Source organism: Aegilops tauschii, chromosome 5 (genome assembly GCF_002575655.3).
Source record: "Aegilops tauschii subsp. strangulata cultivar AL8/78 chromosome 5, Aet v6.0, whole genome shotgun sequence".
NCBI classification, from domain to species: Eukaryota; Viridiplantae; Streptophyta; class Magnoliopsida; order Poales; family Poaceae; genus Aegilops; species Aegilops tauschii.
Window position 1 is genome coordinate 432,647,177 of NC_053039.3, and position 19,978 is coordinate 432,667,154.

Consider the following 19,978-nt stretch of genomic DNA (forward strand, 5'->3'; position numbering starts at 1 on the left):
GAGGGATGCCCGCAGAGCCAAGAGGGGCGGGGGAAGGATGCCATCACCAGCAGGACCAGACGCGGATCCGGCGCCCCGGCCAGCAGCAGCGGCGGCGGGCCGGCTCCCCTGAAACTCCACGAGGCATGAACCGCGCCGCTGCCCCCCCCCCCCCCAGGAGCCGTCGGAGCCCGCAGCGGGCCACATCCTTGGGGCCCAGGACCATGCAGAGGAGGCGGCGGATTCGGGCCAGAAGATCCAGCCCTACTGGCCGCGGCCGCCACCTCCCATGGGTCTGCAAAGGCCGCCGCAGAACCAGCCAGAGGCGCCGAGGGCCCGGCCGCCACCGAACCAGAGCCGAGCGAGGGGGCGCCGCCCTTCGCCGACGCCACCCCCACAGCCCGAGCACGCTCCGCCTGGAGCTTGGAGCGGAGCGCGGCCTCATACTCCAGATCAGCCTCCTCTCCACCCGAGCCCTCCCTCCTCCGCTTCTGGCCGGAGACGGCCTCGCTGGAGGACCCGCGTGAGCGGTCCATCGAAACCACTGCCGCAAACGAGAGAGAAAGGGGAGGAGGAGGAGTAGATCTAGAGAAGACACGAATGGCAGAGCGGCGACGGCGCTGGTCAGAGGAGGACGCAGGAAACCCTAAGAATGGGGGAGCCGAACCCTTCCGCACCCATATATACCCCGACCGCGCTAGGCCGGGGCCACTTGGTTGGGCTAAAGGAGGAGCGAGGGAGTGGGCCTGGGCCACCCGCGGCCCAGGCACCAAAAGAGGGAGGGGGAAAACTGACACGCAGTCAAGGGGAGGCATAGCCCAAGGCCCAACAAGCCCACCAGGCGGCTCCGGGGCCCGCGGCCCAGGAACAGGCACCCCCATAGATGCCAGCGCCAGATCTAGGGTAGCCGACGCCGCCGCCGACGACGACAAAAATAGCGACGAGCCCCCAGGCGGAGCGCATGCAGGGGAGGACACCGGAGGGGAGGGGGAGAGAGCGGGTCTGGCACCACCACGCCGCCCCACCAGGGCCCAGGAGCCCCCGAGCCGGAGATGGAGCAGGAGCACGGCGACGCCCATGGGACACGCGCCGCCAACCATCCACCTCCACCGCGGCGAAGGCAGGCCGCCCGCGCCCACCAGGCGCAAACATCTGGCAGCGGCCCGAAGCCGAGACGACGGGGAGACCGCACAAAGGCACCGGACGGGGAGGGGAAGGGGGGAATCGGAGTCCGAGCCCGAATCCTTGGCGCCGAGCGCCCAAAACCTGTTGGTCGGGGAAGGAGCACGGAGGACAGAGCGAGGCGAGGCCGACGGGGAGGAGGAGGGGGCGGGGGACGAAACCGCACGGGAGCGGAGGGAGTGCGCTGGAGAAGAAGGGGGAAAAGGCGAGCCCGGCGTCGTCGCCGCCAGGGGGGAGGGGAGGGGGAGAGCCATCCAATAATATGCCTCTTGAGGATCTGCATTCGGGGTCATGGGGCAATAGTTAGAGACCACAGAGGTAATTTCATTGCTGCTTCTACTTCTCGCCTTGAGCATGTGGCAGATGTCGTTTCTACGAAAGCGGCGACATTACTTGAAGGTTTAAAGTTACTTAAAAGTATGGGTTCGATGCTATACATCTGAATGAGGGACATTCTATGGTAGCGGCTCTAGTTTTAGATGATTGCAGAGAGTTATTACGAGAGTTTGGGAAGGTTACTATTGCGCACTGTAATAAAGAATCAAATGTAGTTGTTCATGAGCTAGCTAAGTGGGGGCGTGCAAACACCCCTTCTTTATGGATGGATGCACCTCCGGATACTATTGCTAAATTTTTAGCAGACAATGTAAGCATTATTTAAGATTAATAAAGCTAGCCATAAAAACCTTCCCCTAAAAAACGAATGGATCTAGAACAAAACCCTTTAAACCAATAGCAAATTATGTTGTGTTCATACGGCAAAATAGGGTGTGTTTCCTGTGGTGACTTAAGTAGTTTTTTTTGCCATGGCACTTTTTTGTCACCGCGGCAACTAATTTTTAATTCCCATGGCAATTTGTAGTTTTTTTCCTGTTTAGTCACATGACAAAATTTTTTAATCATCATGTCAACTTGGTAAATTTATCATATACACATGGAAACTTCAAATAGGGCCTTTTTTTTACTTTGGATGGCAAATTATCATACCACTAGATGGCAGCTCTTTTGTTCCCAAGACATTGGTCACAGCACATGCCAAGTCATTTCGAATTAACATGTCAATCGCCAACATATGGCAAACCAAAAATAACTCCTACAATTTATATATAGGTTGGTAATTGCTTATAAAAGTAGGAAACGAATTTTTTTAATAATGAATAAAAAAATAAAACAAGAAATATAGGATAATCAAAATATCAAATACGTACCTTTTTGTTTTTGAGTTGATCAAATACGTACCAAAGGGTAAATGACGGGCCCATAGACGAAAACGGCTTGGAAAAGCCCATAACCCAGCGCGGCAGCGCCCGATGATGATAACGGGCCACGCAACGAGTTAATTGCACAGAAGTACCACAATTGGGGCATCACATGCAGATTGGTACCACGATTGCTAATTTTTGTGTGTCAGTACCAACATTGCTATAGGTTTTTGCAAATAGGTCTAAACTGCGTATAAACACGTATTGACGGTGTATCTGACTAGCGGGGCCCGCCCGTCAGGTGCCGACGTGGCATGTTTTTTGCAGAAAACCCCCTTACGTTGTATGTAATCACAAAAATGCCCAAATTTTTGCGGGAAAAAGGCTCCATGAAAGGTTTTTTTTTTGTTCGCAATTTCCACCACCCAATCTGGACTGGTTTGAAATTTTCCGCCACTTAAACAACGGACTAGTTTAAAATTTTCCGACGAATTGAACAATTGAATTAAAGATATGAAACGTGGCATGTTTTTTGCAGAAAACCCCCTTACGTTGTATGTAATCACAAAAATGCCCAAATTTTTGCGGGAAAAAGGCTCCATGAAAGGTTTTTTTTTGTTCGCAATTTCCACCACCCAATCTGGACTGGTTTGAAATTTTCCGCCACTTAAACAACGGACTAGTTTAAAATTTTCCGACGAATTGAACAATTGAATTAAAGATATGAAAAATCGCGTACCAGTAGTACTCGAACCCTGGACCTGCGTCAAAGGGGCTGCGCGCGCAAACCACTACGCCACAGCGTCGCTGTCGGTAGATGACAGGCGGGAAGATTATTATACTAGCTTCGACATGCTGGGCCGGCTGGTTGGCCCAGCGAGGCCTGCACTTTTTTTTCCGTTTCGTGTTTTACTAGCGCGCGTGCTGGGGCTCATTCGTTCCCCAGTTCTTTTTCTGAGGGGTGCTTGGGTTTCTCTTGGTATGCTATATAGTTTTGTTTCTGGTTATGGCTTATTTTTGGGTTTTTCTTCTTCTTTTTTCATTTACTGGGTTGGTTTTTCTCCTGGATTTTTAACATACTTAGAACATTTTTGAAAATGGGCTTTAGTATATGATGGACATTTTTTAATATACATCGAGCACCCTTTTTTGCATACACAGAACATGTTTTCAAGCTCGATGAACTTTTTTTACAAACAGTGATTTTTTTTACTATAATGAACTTTTGGTAATATACGTTGAACATTTTTCTTAAGATATGATGAATATTTTACATAATGCGCTGTAAACGTTTTGTAATTTATGGTGAACATTTTCTTAATACATGATGGATTTTTTTGACAATGTATATTTCAAAAAATGTTTCAGCGTGTATTAAGAACTTAGCGTGTAAAATCATTCTTGCATTTTAAGAAACACGTTGACTTTTTTAATAAACTTTGAACAGTGTTAATGCATTCTAAAATTTATTATGATTACACAATTATTTTTAATACATGTTGTCAACTTTTCAAGTAACTGCGCATTTAAGAAAATACAATTAATACACGAGTAACTAAAAATATATGTGTATTAGGCCTGAGTGAAGAGTCATGCGCAGCCTCGCTAGGCCCAACTGCCGGCCCGACGTTCCTTGACTGGTATAAATGAGTTCCCGCCTGCACCCTTAAGCGAGCGTCGCCGTGGCTCGGTGGCCAGCGCGCGCAGATGCACCACTGCAGGTCGCAGGGTCGACTCCTGTCGGGGCTTCTTTGTCGTTTATTTAATTTCTTTGTCCAACGTAACGAAAACTTCAAAAAAATCCGATTCGGTGTTATAATATTGCGAACGAAAAAAATCTCTCACCGGAGCCCTTTTTCCGCAAAATAATTGGGCGTTTATGTAATTACGTGCAAAGTAAGGAGGTTTTCTGTAAAAAAAATGCCACGTCGGCGCCTGACAGGTGACCCCGCCAGTCAGATACACCGTCAATACGTGTTTATACACGGTTTAAACCTTTTTACAAAAGTCTGAAACAATGTTGGTACTGACACGTAAAAATTAGCAATTATGGTATCAATCTGCATCTGCCCCAATTGTGATACTTCTGTGCAATTAACTCCCACGCGACGCTAGCCTGTCAACTCGTACGCGTCTGCCGTTCGTCTTTGCAGGAATCAGTGCGCCGCTTTTGATCTGTCGTGCTGAGACATGACTTAGCAAAAACCTAGTATCGCATGGTCTTCTCGCCCGCGGAGCTACGATCTGTATTCTGAGATGAACAATCATGAATCGGCCAGGCACTCTAGCTTCGTTTTGATGCAGCTGCTATGGCTCTGAGAGAATCCATCCAGAAAGAGGCGACGGCCGGCGATGCCAACGCCGGTGCCGCCGCGTGCCTCCCGTGCTCCCGGCGAGCGACCTCCGCCGCGTCCGCCGTGTCTGCAAGGAGTGGCGCGACGTCATCTCCGACCCTGCCTTCATCGACGAGCACACGGTTCACGGACCGCGGGCCCTGACCCACACCGTCGTGTTCTTTCCCGGACGAAGCTGGATCCAGAAGGCCGAAGGCTCGGACGGCGGCAGCGGGTTCCTCTTCGACGAGCAGTGGCGACTCACGGCCACGTTCACGGCAGACAGGTCGGAGGACATGATAGGCACTTGCAACGGACTGCTCTGCTTCCTCGACCGCGGCCAGGGCTCCATCACCGTCGTGGAGCCCTTCACCGGTGAGTCGCTCGCACTTCCGTTGCCGCCGGAGACGCGGCGGAGGCACAAGGGCGACGCGTACTGCTTCGGCTTCGACCCCGGTTCGAGGCGATACAAGATCGTTCACAAGGGATTCCAGGATGGCCCCGCTGAGCAAGCAGTGCACGTGTGCACGGTCGGAGGCGGCGAGAGCTGGAGGAGCGTGCACGTCGCCGGCGGCGAGACCCACCGTGGCCCTGCGTGCGCCGACGGAGCGGTGTACTGGATCGTGGCAGGGGAGGACCGGGAGACGAGGATCGCGCGCCTCGACCTGGCGACGGAGGAGGTGACGTGTGACTCCATGTGGAACCTGATAACGCCGGCGCTGAGCACGACGTGATGACCCTCGGGCGATTGTACGGGTACTGGGACGCGCTGTTCATCGGAGACGGAGGCCGCTGCTTGGTGCACGAGACCGTGAAGCTGCCTCCCCTGCGGCGCCCCTCGCTGCGGCAGCCGCTGCAACGGGGGCACCTCCTGCTGGAGGACCGTGGCGACGGCGGCATGTACGCTCACCCGATTGCGCCGTCGAGGAATGGTGTGGGCTTGGGAAGCTGCTGCTCAAGATAGGCAGGGAGGAGGAGGAGGAGCCGGCCATGGCCAAGAGCTCGTCGAGCAGCCAGCACGCTGACAGGACGCCCAGGTTGTTCACCGCGGTCCCGTTCAGCCAGGAGCCGGCGGCCCGAGCGCCACATGAACCAGGCAATGCAAGAACGTTTTGCTATGCCCCGACGGTGTCTCCTGCTCCCTTGGCACACTACTTTGGAAAGCTCTGACTTGAGGCCTGCACAAACTACAATCAAAGGCAGAAACCAGTGGCTTAATTAATTGTACATATTTCTCATTGATTTATGTCATTATCCCTTGATCCATCTTGACTCATGAGTTTGATTCTGAAAACCACCACTCGAATACTCCCAAGCAACAGCAAAGATAATGCAATTCTTACAATTATCCCTCAACACGTCTTCTCTCATAATTTTGATCCTGAATACCACTTAAATCATCTGAGCAACAGCAAGAAAATGCTGCAATTCTTACAATCACCATTACTCCAGAAATTCTACTATAGTAGCCCTAAGCAACACGGTAACACCAACAACAGGCACGCGTTCAACAGGTTTAGCGTGATTTTGTTGGCCAAACAAATTGGATATTAAGCTGCACATCAATTGAACAAAGGAACTGCTAAGACTATAACACATCAATCATGAGAGCGTCCATGAGAAATTTCCAGGGTGCAAGCAATCAATAGCTCCAGCCGATACTACTTCCCTTAATCTACATAGTTCACTACATGCTTCAAGGAGAAAGGGGACACTTCTGCTTCAGATGTGTGATCTTCTCCAGCCGCTTCATATCACATCTACTCACTCAGGTTGCATCCGCGGATGTAAGGGTGGTCATACTTTATATACCTTGTCCAGTATGGTCGATACTTGGTCATTGCCAGCTCCAGCCATGGCTTCATGTTCCCATTGTAATGAGCGACAGCAGCATTGTCTATCTCTGAGCGGTCGATGCTTGGGTTGTATCCTAGTCCAAGGACATGCCACGATTTATCAAGGGGGTGCGTCAGCTTGTAAAACGTCATGAGCCCAGGTGGAAGTGTCCCGAGCTTCCAAAGAACCCTGTCTTCATTCTAACAGAAGAAAACGGTAGGATAATGTGAGAAATGATGCATTTGAACAATGATATGAAATCCTACGGTGATGTTAGTAATCTCACCATGGTTTGCCACTTGTGGTAGATCCCGGTAATATCCTTGTTCTTCCACTGCTTGAGATCAAAGATGTTCATCCCATAAGCCCAACCACAAGCATTAGGATCAAAGTTCCGAGCAATGTGTGGATTTGAGAAGTTAAGATACTTGTCAAAACGGTGGAAACTCTCTCCACAGGTAAACACCGCACCATTAACCATTCCGTTTAGATCAACATCCCACAATCCTGTCAAATCTTTCTGCACAACTATGTCGTCATCGAGGAAAAGTATCTTATCCAACTTTGGATAGATCTCTGGGAGATAAAATCTCAAGTGGTTCAGCATGGAAAGGTACTTGGGGTTACGGTACTTTAGGTTTGAAGAACCTGCTGAAAGAGTGGTGGGACGATCAGCCTTGAAATAAAACTCTTTCATGGCAGCAGACTCCAGTTGACGTAAAACAGGACAGTACGATGAGTTCAACCACTTAAATTCATCCACATTCTCAACATGGATAGTGGCCTTGCCAGGTGGGTTCAGCAAAAACCACATGTTCATGGCTCCAAAGTTCAACTTATCAGTCACAAGATGGAAAACATGTTTCTCAGGCTCCTGAAAAAGTTGTATCATCGTTAGAAACAGCTATCATACAAGAGTGCATTGATAGGAGAATCTTGAAAATTACCTTGGCATTCATGATGGTTGAGTTTACAACAACAGAGGCAGCCAAGACATTGTCCGAGAAAAGTGCATAGTGGTAGAGCTCTGGATTTTCCAAGTTTTCACTCCTCGGGAACTTCCGTTTCTCCACAGGAAGGAGATAGTAATCTATTGTTAAGCGCATAGACAAGCAGTGAATGCTGTTTGGAATCGTCTTTGCAGCCAACTGGCTGAGAAATGTGCTCTGCTTCTTCAAGCTCCTGACCTGTTCATCTGCTGACTGAAGCATTGCCCTTAGTCTCTGACTTATCACCTTGCAATCATACAATTCTTCTCTGGCCTTGGTTAAAACTTGACCCATCGCTCTCATTCTATCAGGTGCACTGTAAAGTAGCATATTTGTGAAAAGAGAGGAACAAGGTAACTGAGTAAGAAATAAGCAATAATACTTTCGACGCAGCACACCTGCGATGAAGTTCAGCATCTGCAGTAGCCTCTCCTACGGCCCGATGGCTTTCCTTGATTCGGCTCTGCAGTTCTTGATAAAGACCATGCTTGTTCTTTGATTTTGCAAGCACAGAGTAAACACGAGCCATAATAATTTGGTCCCTCATCAACCTGACTGTTGAATCTGAGTTCTCATTCTCATTCTCTTTTCTCCATATGCTGTATTTCCCAAGGACAGCAGAATCTACAGCCTTTGATCGCTCAATAGCCGCATTCTCCAGCTTAACAAGCGCTTCATCATCTTTCCGTACTAAATCCATTGCCCTCTTTTCCCGCCTTATCTCCCGTAGTTTCTGTATCAACCAAATAGTACCAAGACGTCATATGAAAGATTTATATCAAGTTATCAACAGAGACAAGAATGTATTAACATATATATCAGTTACTTACCCTTCGAGCTATTTTTGCTGCTGTATCAACTTGATGTCCATCTGCATGGACAATAACTTTATTATCTCTACTTAGTTAAATTATGTAAGTGAATAACTTGAAGAAGAAAAAACAATTATATCTATACCTGAACCATCCTTGGGTGCTTTATATATTAGAGGTACATGTTCTGCAGAACTGTTTTGAGCTTTTGCCTTGTCGTCAACAACCAAATTAGTATTCATCTTGTGATCAACTAGATCATCAGTTTTCCAAGAAGGAGAGGGATGATCCCTAAAGAAGTCAAGATTCAGAGTGCCTGTTTCTTGTTGACTAGCAGCTATAGCATCGATTACCTGAAGATCAATAAATTGGATGACTATAAGTACAGAGGAATTGAAGAAACTTAAGGTTTCATATGTTGAACAGCATAACAGTTCGAACAAGATAGTCTAAACTAAGTACAGCCTCATAAAACAGAAATATAGAATTGAAAGATGGGCATGTACACTACTAACTGCAAGATGTTCTGACCTCCTTAGACAAAACAGATTTCAGATTGTTTGTTGCCAGTTGCTCTTGCCAATCTGTTTCCTGCAAGACAGGCTTCAATGTGAGACGAATCGTAAAAAGTAAGGCTGGTAAAATAAATTTGACTCCCTTTTAGAATGGATAAATACCTGGTTGCCATCAGCACCCCTGGGATCTGCAAACGAACAAAATATGACATCACTTATTTATCTTAAGTTAATAAAATGTTGCTATCAAACATTACAACAAACATTGTTCCTAAATGCTACTACCTCCGTTCTAAAATATATGACGTTTTGGTAGGCTAAACTAGCCTACCAAAATGTCATTAGAGCGGAGGTAGTAACAGCTAACAACAAAAAAGGAAAGTAAGGTTTTAGCCGACGATAAAGCAAAAGACAACTCGATATGCTTAAGACAATCTTATCCTTTTCGTCCCATCATGGTTCAGTTTGCACAGATAAGTGTAGGTTTGATTTGTTATCACTACTACTATGCCATGGGTATGCATTGCGGCTTCTCCTAACAGCAGCCATACATCCAACCTACAATTGAAATAAAACCTGGCACCAAGAGAGCAAAACAGGACAAGGATATCCAGATCTCTTGAATCAGAACGTCCACTGCCTCTCACAGGTTCGTGATCATTCACAGCTCCGTCTATTACCTTTTGGTTTTACAACCAAGCAACACGTTGCAGCTACAGTCCCCATCTAACCCTAGGAAGTGCCCACAGGCTGAGGCCAACCCGCATCAATTGCTGAATAACAATCCTGAACCACTTAAATCAAATCTACACGGCGGACTCCACTCTCGAGGTACCCTCGCCAAATCAAACCCGCGAAGCGCATCAAACTCGCGGCCCAGGCGAATCCAAGCGCGGGTGGACCAGCCTAGACGCAACGGGACCCGAAATTAAGAATCGATGGCGCCTCGTACGAAATCCATGGCACAGGAAGTGGTTTCTCTAACAAAAGTGGCCTGGGGAGTGAGGCGGGGCGAACCGGACGCGACGTGGACGTGGCCGCCGCTGCGCACGACGAAGAAGATCGACGGCGCGAGGACGAAGAGGAAGACGAGGACCACGACCGGCGGCAGCGCGCCGGAGCCGCGCCTCGCTCCGCCGCCAGCGCCCGCGGAGGAGTACGGGAGCCGCTTCGGGGACGCCATCTCCGGCGACGCGTCGCGGGCGGAGGGGGAGGGCCCTGGTCCGATCCGGTCGGAATGCTGCTGCGGCGGCGGCGAGGGGCGCGCGCACTTTCCCCCCTTCTCTCGCCCTCGCCTGCGGGGGAGTGTGGGTAGTGGCGTGGGTTAGCCACGAATGGCAAGGGAGGAATTCTGGAAAGATCGCGTATCGCTTTGGTTTGGTCTTGGGTACTGCGGTATCTGGGCCTACGCGATCGAAGCCCACGACGGAAGTGTGGGCCGGTTGGTTGGGGCCTTATTCATGGACCTACGCAATCGAAGCCCACGACGGAGGTGTGGGCCGGTTGGTGCCTTATTGATGGGTCTACGACGGATGTGTGGGCCTGTTGGCGGCTTAAATTCTGTAGATTTTGTTCATCAGTGTGGGGTGCAAATAAGGTCAACCAGGTGCTAGATATATTTTTTTGCAGGTAACCAGGTGCTAGATATTCATGTTTCTCAAAAACAAAAGGTGCTAGATATTCATTGTCAAGCGATGGGGCAACGAATCAACTATGGCAAATCTTCCATCTTCTTCAGCAAAGGGGTTCCAGAAAATATTCGAGCTGAAATCAAGGGTTTGCTCCAAGTACCGAACGAAACACTGCATGAGAAATATTTGGGAATGACATCGGATGTGGGATCGTAAAAAAATGATGCTTTCAAGTTTTTGAAAGATCGTTTATGGAGCAAAATTCAAGGCTGGATCGAAAAAACCTTATCCACTGTGGGAAAAAAGTCTAGGTTAAATCTGTGGCGCAGGCGGTGTCAGTCTTTTCCATGTCCTGCTTCAAGCTTTCTAGGGGTCTATGTGAGCACTTAAACATGTTGATAAGGAAACTCGGGTAGGGATGTAAAGATGGCCATCGACAGCCAATCTGGGTCTCTTGGAAGGATATGACACAACCCAAAGCGTTGGATGGTTTGAGATTCAAGGATTTCGAATTGTTTAATTTGGCAATGCTTGCTAAGCAAGGCTGGCGAATCGTCCAACTACCTGAGTCCCTCGGTGCTCGCATTCTTGAAAGTGTCTACTTCCCAACATCATCTATATTGCATGCAAACATTAGGTCTCACCCAAGTCAAATATGGAGGTCCATCATGGAAGGCATGGAAGTTCTAAAACAAGCACTCATTAAGCGCATAAGCAACGGAGCTTCCATAGATGTATGGATGGAGAATTGGATCCCCAGAGACGAGATGATGCGCCCCTACGGCAGCAAGGTGCAGTAACCTCATAGATTAGCATCGGACTTCATTGACTCCACGACGGCCACGTGGGATATACAGAGAGTCGAAGAAACTTTACTGCCCATTGATGTTCCAGCTATCATGGTGATCCCCATATGTACAAGGAATATCAATGATTATTAGGCATGGAATTTTGAGAGAAACGACTCTTTCTCGGTCTGCTCGGCCTATGGAATGTTGTTGACGACGCGGCAGCGGAGAGAAGCATGGCTAGATGGCACTTCGGGTTCTTCCAGTTCGCGTAGGGACGAGAAATCATGGAAGCTATTATGGAACACTCAGTTTCCAGCCAAGATAAGAATGTTCCTATGACGTTTGTCGAAGCATACGTTGCCTACTGAGGACGTAAGGGCACAAGTTTCGTCTGGACTACAAAACTTTTGCATTTTCAAATGGGGAAGAATATATTATAATATCAGTTCTTTGTCCTGTAGTGCATACATGCATGTGCATGTGAGGAGAAAGTTAGAGGAACCACTTTTATGCCTTGGTAGTTTTAGGCGTAAACAACTTGATAACTTATGTACCACAACCATGATAATTTACGTAGTCCAGACGTGATAACTTTTGACCCAAAAAAAGTCATTGAAACATATAAACATGGATCTAGTTTCGAAAGTCTTGTCACGACGAAATTTTCATATGAAAAAAGTTTTTCAATCTAACCAACGGTTTGACCTATAAAATATTTCAAAGTTTCAAAAAAATATTTTGCTGACATCATCTATTTTTTGTGTGTGTTGCATGCATTATGAGTCCCGGTATTCGCTTGTGGGCTAGGAAAGAGACACGACGGCATGCGCTCGCTTGGTCAGGCGTGTGATTAGTTGGAAAATAATCATTCTGCATTTTGGATTAAATTCAAAATGGTCGGAAGGTGTAACAGTCCAAAATTATTAGCTAAATTTATCATGCATTAAAATAAATGATAATGTGCTGTTTGAAAAATCTTCACGCAACTTTTAAAAAATATTGATAATGTTCATGACACTTAAACACTGTTTATGCAATGTAAACAAAATGTTTGCATAATTAGAAAATGTTTCGTACCATTTAAAAATGATGTGACATTTTAAAGAACATGTTCACACGTTTCAAAAAATTATGTTTGTAACATTTTTAGAAAATGTTTATACAATGTTTCACATAGTTGAAAAAATGCTTCCTATCAGTTAAAAAATGTTCAACGTGTATTTGAAAAATTGTTCAGGCATATTCAGAAAAAATAAATCAAAAACATATATTTAAAAAATATTAATCATGTATTTGAAAATGTTAAAAGTGTAAGATAATGTTCCTAATGTATACACAAACGTATAATGTGTATAAAAATTAGAAATAAAAACTTATATTTTAAAAACTATTAATCATGTATTTGGAAAATATTAAACATGTAAAAAATGTTCCTGATGTATAAAAAATGTACAATGTGTATGAAACAAAATGTAAAATATTCCTAATGTACACAATGTTCCTTATGCAGACCCTTGGCCTTCTGGCGCTTGGACATTGTGCTCTCCTCGGCAGCCTCGTCGTGGTCCTTCATTAGGTTCTTATAGTAGCGAGGCGACGCTTTATTGTTCATCGCCTGGTTCAACTTGGACTCGAGCACCTCCTCGTCTGGAAGAGCTCATTCCAGCGGTCTCCCAGGTAGGCCTGCTCCTCCCGAAGCCTGTGTTTCTCGTTTGCTATCTTGTGTGTGTTGGGAACGCATTATTTTAAAAAAATTCCTATGATCACGCAAGATCTATCTAAAAAATGCATAGCAACGAGCGAGGAGAGTGTGTCCACGTACCCTCTGTAACACCCCTAGTGTCATGCTACAGTAATTCTCTGTTAATGGTGCCATGTCATCGTGTTACTGTTGCTAACCTTCACTTGATCCAAATCACCATTCAAATTCAAATCCAATCTAAAATCAAAATTCAAATTTGTCAAACTTCAAAATAAAAATGTTCAAGGTGTGGTAAATAATCCCTGGATATTTTCATGTTGGAAACAACCTCTTTTGGATTCCCAGAGTGCCCCTCAAAATTATTTAGTGGTCCAGCAGCATTTAAAATTGATCTTTTCAATTTCTATAAATGGTTAGACGTCTCCTTTTCACTCCATATTTTTGTTTCCATCTTATTATATTGTGTTAGAGTTATGTGCCAAGTTTTGTTCAAAACAAAACTCATTTGTTACTAAAAGAAAATACAAAGCTGAGGCTAAATTTAATAAACAAAAAAGCTAAAGGCTAGTTATAAAAATTTAAAACAAAGAAAACCCCCTCCCCCGCGCTGGGCCATCCGGCCCAGCTAGCCAACCGGACGGCCCAACCGCCCCCTCGACATCGCCGGACCGCCCCCGCACTCCTCGAGCCCACTGCCGCCCCCTACGCTCCGCTGTGAGCCCCTCCCCGTCCCCCCTTCCCCCTCGTCTTTGTCGTCATAGGTGGCCGCGCGCGCCATTGGCCACCATGGCCGCGCCCGACCCCGCCAGGTCGCGACCGCCTCGGCCGCGTGCGTTGCCCCGTGCCCGGCCCCACCTCCGTCCGCACCGCCCCAGCACGCCGCAGGCGCAGCCCGCCTGCTGCCGCTGCTGCCCCTCGCGGCCCGCTCCAGCCGCCCACGCGCACTCGCTGCTCCTTCCCCCGCGCTCAGCCACGCCGCTCCGCCAGGACCTCGCCGGCTCTGCCCGCTACGCCCCCCCCCCCCGCGCGGGCCATGGCCACTCGCCGTGCCGGTGCATCGCCACGGCCAACGCCCGGGCTCAACCCGACGGGCGCCCGTGGTAGCGCCCGTTCGCCCGCGTCGCCCAGGACCCGCTTAGGCCATGGGCCACTGACCACGCGGGCCCACGCCCTGAAAAACGAAAACAATACTAATAATTAATTAATTAATTAATTAATTAGACAGTTAATTAACTTAATTAATTTTGCCTAATTAACTAATTAGCTAATTAGTTAGTCAGAGGACTCTATGACAGTGGGGCCCCACCCCTAGTTAGCTTAATTTAACCCCCCCCCCTTTAAAATATGTGACACTGACAGATGGCCCCATTGACTGGTCAACATTGACCCAGTCAACACTGACTGTACTGCTGACTGGGCACTGACCGGCCCCACACGTCAGGGTTGACCATGGTCAACTCAGCTGACTGATGACGTCATGATGATGTCATGCTGGTGCAATAACCCTATTTAAGTTTAATAATAAATCTAGGATATTGCTTAAACTTTAGAAATTCATATAAAATAATCTGTAACTCGGATGAAAATGTTTTATACATGAAAGTTGCTCAGAACGATGAGACGAATCCGAATACGTGGTCTGTTTACCAGTCAGATGCCTCTAACTATCTGAACATGGAACATTCCCCCTCCGGTCATTTGTCTAACATAGGTCCGGAACCGGGAAAACATTCCCGGTTGAATTCCCCCTTCACCTATATCGTGTAGCCTTACGTTAGGTCACACCCGGCACCGCATATTGCCATGTTATGCTTTGTGATGCTTTGTCTGCTTTATATTTATTGTTTCTTCCCCCTCTTCTCTCCGGTAGACCCCGAGACCGATGCCGCCCCTGTGGTCGACTATGTCGACGACGACACTTCTTCCCTTTCAGCGAAGCTTCCACGCAAGCCCCCCCTTTGATCATCCCGATATCGCCCATTCCATTCTCTCATGCTTGCATTAGATTTTGCTACTATTATTGTTTGCTCCTATTCTGATGCATAGCCTGCTTTTGTATCTGCTGTTGTACCTTACCTGCTTATCCTAAACTGCTTAGTATAGGTTGGTTAGTGATCCATCAGTGACCCCCACCTTGTCCTTGTTGCCCCTGCTACATCATCGAAGACCCGATCAACGGGATCGAAGACCAGGCCCCGGCACCGCACATCACTTTCCCCTTAGTTGCTCGACGCTACTAGGTTACTATCGAGTGCCGAGGGTGAGACCTCTTCAGCACTTCTGATGTTAACCCTGTAGTGTAGCTATTCGGTCGTGGTCATCGAGGGTGATTTCCTCCTTAACCACTTCCGATACGACTCTGTCATGCAACCCCTCAAGTGTGAACCTCGGGGGTGATTCCTCTTACGTTCACCTTGATGATTACATCGAGTGGAATTCACCGGGGGTGATTCCTCGGGTTTTCCCCTTGATGTTTGAACACATGGATACCTGGACTTTACAACTGTTACTTGGAAGGGCGGGTCGACCCTGAGGGGTACCCGCGAGTGATGTGGAGACGGGTTGACCTGGAGGGTGCCCGTGAGATTTACGAGGCATGGCCGGGCATTCCTAGCCCTTGCCGCAAGTCCTCGAGACGGGGCAACGAGGTCACATCTTTCGTGAGTCTCTGCTTGTTACCGTGCGTTCCCAATCCAGTACGATTTGGATATTTTATCTAAGGGGCCTCTGGCCTGATAGCACTAACCATCACGTGGGCATAGTATGGGCGTTCTGCGTCGTATGCATCAGCCGAAGCTTAATAGACGTCAGCGACTGAGCGGCGCGCGCCGGGTTGGACTGGTAAGCACCTGCCTTTTTTAAGGGGGTAGCTAGATCTGCTCACCGGCCGCGTTCGCAACATGCAGGAGTTCCCGGGGCGATGGCCCATGAACCCTGGGGGCATAGGTTTAGTCCGGCGTGCTGACCTCTCTATTAAGCCTAGGTCGGGTTGCGGCGTATTATTTGGCCGAGGCCGGGCATGACCCAGGAAAGTGTGTCCGGCCGGAGTTAATCGAGCGTGGTGGGTAAGTTGGTGCACCCCTGCAGGGAAGAAAACATCTATCGATAGCCTGTCCTACGGTAACGGACACTTGGAGTTGTATCCCGATCGATACAACTAGAACTGGATACTTGAGATGAGACATGGATATGAGAAATGGATAGTATGGCTTTGGGATTGCTTTCTCGCAGGGAGTCGAGAAAGGATCTCTGGCTGAGGTTGATAACACTTCTACTACTTTACGTTATGCTACTCTACTCCCTCCTGTTGCTGCAAGATGGTGGTTTCCAGATGATGCTAGTCTTCGATAGGCTAGGCTTTCCCCTTCTCTTCTGGCATTCTGCAGTCCAGTCCATAGATACAACCCTTTTCATTGATACCGATGCATATGTAGTGTAGATCCTTGCTTGCGAGTACTTTGGATGAGTACTCACGATTGCTTTGCTTCCCCTTTCCCCCTTTCTTCTTCTTTCCGGTTGATGCAACCAGATGTCAGAGCCCAGGATCCAGACGACACTACCGACGATTACTACTACCCCCGAGGGTGCCTACTACTACGTGGAGACCGCCGAGGACCAGGAGTAGTTAGGAGGCTCCCAGGCAGGAGGCCTTGCCTTTTCGATCGATGTTGCTTTTGTGCTAGCCTTCTTAAGGCAAACTTGTCTAACTTATGTCTGTACTCAGATATTGTTGCTTCCGCTGACTCGTTTGTATCCAAGCTGATGTATTCGAGCCCTCTAGCTTGTAATATAAAGCTTGTATTATTTTAATTTGTGTCTAGAGTTGTGTTGTGATATCTTCCCGTGAGTCCTTGATCTTGATCGTACACATTTGCGTGTATGATTAGTGTATGATTGAATCGAGGGCGTCACAAGTTGGTATCAGAGCCGACTGCCTGTAGGTAGCCCCCTTTTCCAACTCCTTGGCCGAAGTCGAGTCTAGTCACTACAAAAACTTTTACTAACATGGCTGTGTGGCTTACGGGCCCACGTTGCCATTGGGTGGTATTAGGATCTTTTATTCCCCGTCTATACTCTGGGACTCTGATCTCTCGTCTATTCGGGTTAAACATTTTACTAACTCTGACATTAGGTTCTCGTACCCACTTCCTCCCGGAGAGCCCCAACATTATCGATGATTGCTTGCTTCGCCAGAAGATTCTGCGGATACTCCTCGATGTCTCTCGAGACCCTGTGCCAACTGCCATGCAGTTCCTGACCACCGATAATCCCCCTGAATAACATCCTTGCTGCTTGTACCTTCATCCCTAGTTGCTCCTGTTATTACAAGATACCACTAGTACTCTCCGTTGTTCCGAGAATCCTTTGTGCCTTCTGCTTTGCAGCTTCTTTTCGAACTGCGGATAATTCACTTAACCGGGGTTCGTTCATCCCCAGTTGTTCATTTGCTTTCCAAAATACCTGAAAAAGCTATCTGATCTTTCAAATTCCTCTGCAGCCTATTTCTCTTGATTCTCCTTGCCTGCTTGCATTAGGATTAATTCCATATGTCTAGCAATATTCTTTAGAATTCTTTATGATTGTCATTCTGTTCCTATGGATTCAGCGTGTGTGCCAATACTCGCAATCATCAATTAATCTTTGGAAATTTTCCTTCTGGCTCAGACATCCTTGATATGAGCTGGTTCTTGCCCAATCCAGATTTGATCGGGTACACCTCTAAGTCTATTCAACTTACTCATCTTTTGATCAGAGCCTCTGCTTCTGATCCTTCGTCTTGAAATCATAATTCCTTTGTACCCAAGCATCGAATCATTCAGACGTTTCTATAAGCCGATGCCTTTACATCCCCTTCTTCATCTGATTGATTACCGATACACACATCAATTCTGTCGTGAATCGCTAGATCCATTGCTGGGTTGTTATCCGACAATGTCCTTCACATCCAAAGTCTTGTGAGTTTTTCCCTGATACATAATACCTTCAGTAAATTGTATCATCTGCTTTGACTCCGATACTCTACTTTTGAACTCGTATCTTTTGCTTGGTTGATGGTTGTATAGATTCGTAAAAATGCCCCGATGGGTTGAACTTATGCCTTCCATAATCCGTGTGAACCCGAGAGTTCTCACGAGTCTTACTCTTCTGGTACTTCGCCAGATAAATCCTCTACACTACAATTTCTTCAAAAAACGAGGAGTGAATGAAAGGTTATGCATTGAAGAAGTGGGAGTCGACCTTGAACTTTGTGTTCATGCCCATGGACCCGATGTGGCACTTATCATGGAAGCTTCTTGTGATAATAATAATCCCCTTGTTATAAGTTCATCTGGTATCTATGTTTGGTCCTTTGCAACCGTGGTTCTGACCATGATTGTTCCCCTTTGATTCCATTTCTCAGACAAGTTCACGCACTTGTCTTCTGCAGATCAATGCATCTCCACAACCTCTATTTTGATCTTCCTTCAAGTATTACCCTCTGGTATCTCTAGAATATCAAAGAACTGTGTTGCTTCCTATGAGTCTTCATCTAGTATTGCTTCTCATCGATTTTAGATTTCCCCCGGGATCTGAGTTATTAATCACTCAAGAACGCCGATAAGTGAATCGATTCCACACTCTGATTCTATAACTCTAAGTAATTTTTGTTGCTTGTGAGTTTAATAATCCTTCAAGTCATTCCTACCCTGATCGGCTATATCATTATCGTGCTAAAATTTAACTGTCCTACCTGGTCCTTCTTCCCGGAGCACATTTTCCGATGATGATCTAAGCCTGCGTCGATCTTCCTCGTCATATCATTTCGCCTTGAACAACAAGCTTGATTTCGAGTATGTTTCATACCCATGGTTCCAATAAGCTTTCGCTTCATCATTCCTTTGACTTGATGTCATCACCGATCGATTACATCTTCATGAAATCTCTCGACAAATGTGTCATGATCATCATCAACATTCTGAGCTCTTCCAGGTTATGAATCGAATTCATGATGATAAATACCATCCTTGCCCTCTCGATGATTTGTGTTAACATCGACAACCTTCTTGCATATCTACTTGTTGTCCTGTCAGGTATATCCTGCTCTACTTGTTCTTTTGAAGGATATACTCCTAATACTTGTGTTTAAACACATTTTCCTTTCCATTGGAGTGTTTAATCCGATAATCACATTTTTTCCTTTCCATTGTTTTGTATAATCTTTCTTGTGATCTATATGATATAAGCGGTAATATTTCCCTGCTTATGTAAACACCTTGGTGTACAAACTGTCAGTAAGACCCTGTTACTATTGTGGACGACATTTCGGTAACCACCGATGGACGAGAATTTTGCCTATTGGTCCGCCTCGTTCAACGAGTAGGAGAATGGTTCTCTTCGTCCCTCGCCCTTGGTACCGACGATTGTTGCCGACATAACTGGCAGGCTAACCTCTGACATGCCTTGCTATCATGAACGTGCAAAATGAATAGCGCCTTTCCTTCTTTTAACCCACATGGTGGGCCCATAACCCACAATTCCACAGGAACGAAACCTGACTCTCCTGTACAACCTTGATGCCGAAATATTCTTTACACTTGGCTTCATATCATGTCACGAGCCACCTTCCGAGAGATGATCTATTCTCGATGCTCTGAACCCCCTTTCTCACACTCTGTTCAAGTATCAATCGTTGTTTATTCAGTTGAAACTTCCTATTGTACCTTCATACTTTGCTCTCAATGTTTTATTAAGTTTCAACTCGAGAGATACTTCTGCCTCATTCCCTGAATTGTTCACCAGATAATTAACCCTATTAGGGCCAGTTCTCCCGAAGTTACTCTTTACTTCCCCACTTAAATCTCGGGACGAGATTTCTTGTAGTGGAGGAGATTTGTAACACCCCTAGTGTCATGCTACAGTAATTCTCTGTTAATGGTGCCATGTCATCATGTTACTGTTGCTAACCTTCACTTGATCCAAATCACCATTCAAATTCAAATCCAATCTAAAGTCAAAATTCAAATTT

At 46.9% G+C, this 19,978-nt stretch overlaps 2 protein-coding genes across 2 annotated transcripts; one reads left to right on the forward strand and one right to left on the reverse strand.

The window, feature by feature from the left end:
- Window positions 1–4,070: 4,070 nt before the first annotated feature.
- On the forward strand, window positions 4,071–5,430 carry LOC109778120 (putative F-box protein At3g16210). Its single transcript, XM_020336674.1, has 2 exons — window positions 4,071–4,084; window positions 4,668–5,430. The coding sequence occupies exons 1-2, from the start codon at window positions 4,071–4,073 to the stop codon at window positions 5,428–5,430; spliced, it is 777 nt and encodes a 258-aa protein (XP_020192263.1).
- Window positions 5,431–6,041: 611 nt separating this feature from the next.
- On the reverse strand, window positions 6,042–10,201 carry LOC109778145 (polygalacturonate 4-alpha-galacturonosyltransferase). Its single transcript, XM_020336703.4, has 9 exons — window positions 9,866–10,201; window positions 9,011–9,036; window positions 8,865–8,924; window positions 8,479–8,686; window positions 8,352–8,392; window positions 7,920–8,254; window positions 7,480–7,837; window positions 6,819–7,406; window positions 6,042–6,732 (listed from the first exon to the last, which is right to left on the reverse strand). Exons 1-9 carry the CDS (start codon window positions 10,029–10,031, stop codon window positions 6,457–6,459), a joined length of 2,058 nt encoding a protein of 685 aa, XP_020192292.1. The 5' UTR covers window positions 10,032–10,201; the 3' UTR covers window positions 6,042–6,456.
- Window positions 10,202–19,978: the final 9,777 nt, after the last annotated feature.

Bases quoted from the DNA above. Each gene is read 5' to 3' on its own strand.
- LOC109778145 (XM_020336703.4), bottom strand. From the start codon at position 10,031: ATGGCGTCCCCGAAGCGGCTCCCGTACTCCTCCGCGGGCGCTGGCGGC. The intron at 8,393-8,478 runs GTATAGATATAA...TTGTCCATGCAG, and splicing joins AGCACCCAAGGATGGTTCAG to ATGGACATCAAGTTGATACA. The intron at 6,733-6,818 runs GTGAGATTACTA...TTCTTCTGTTAG, and splicing joins ACCACAAGTGGCAAACCATG to AATGAAGACAGGGTTCTTTG.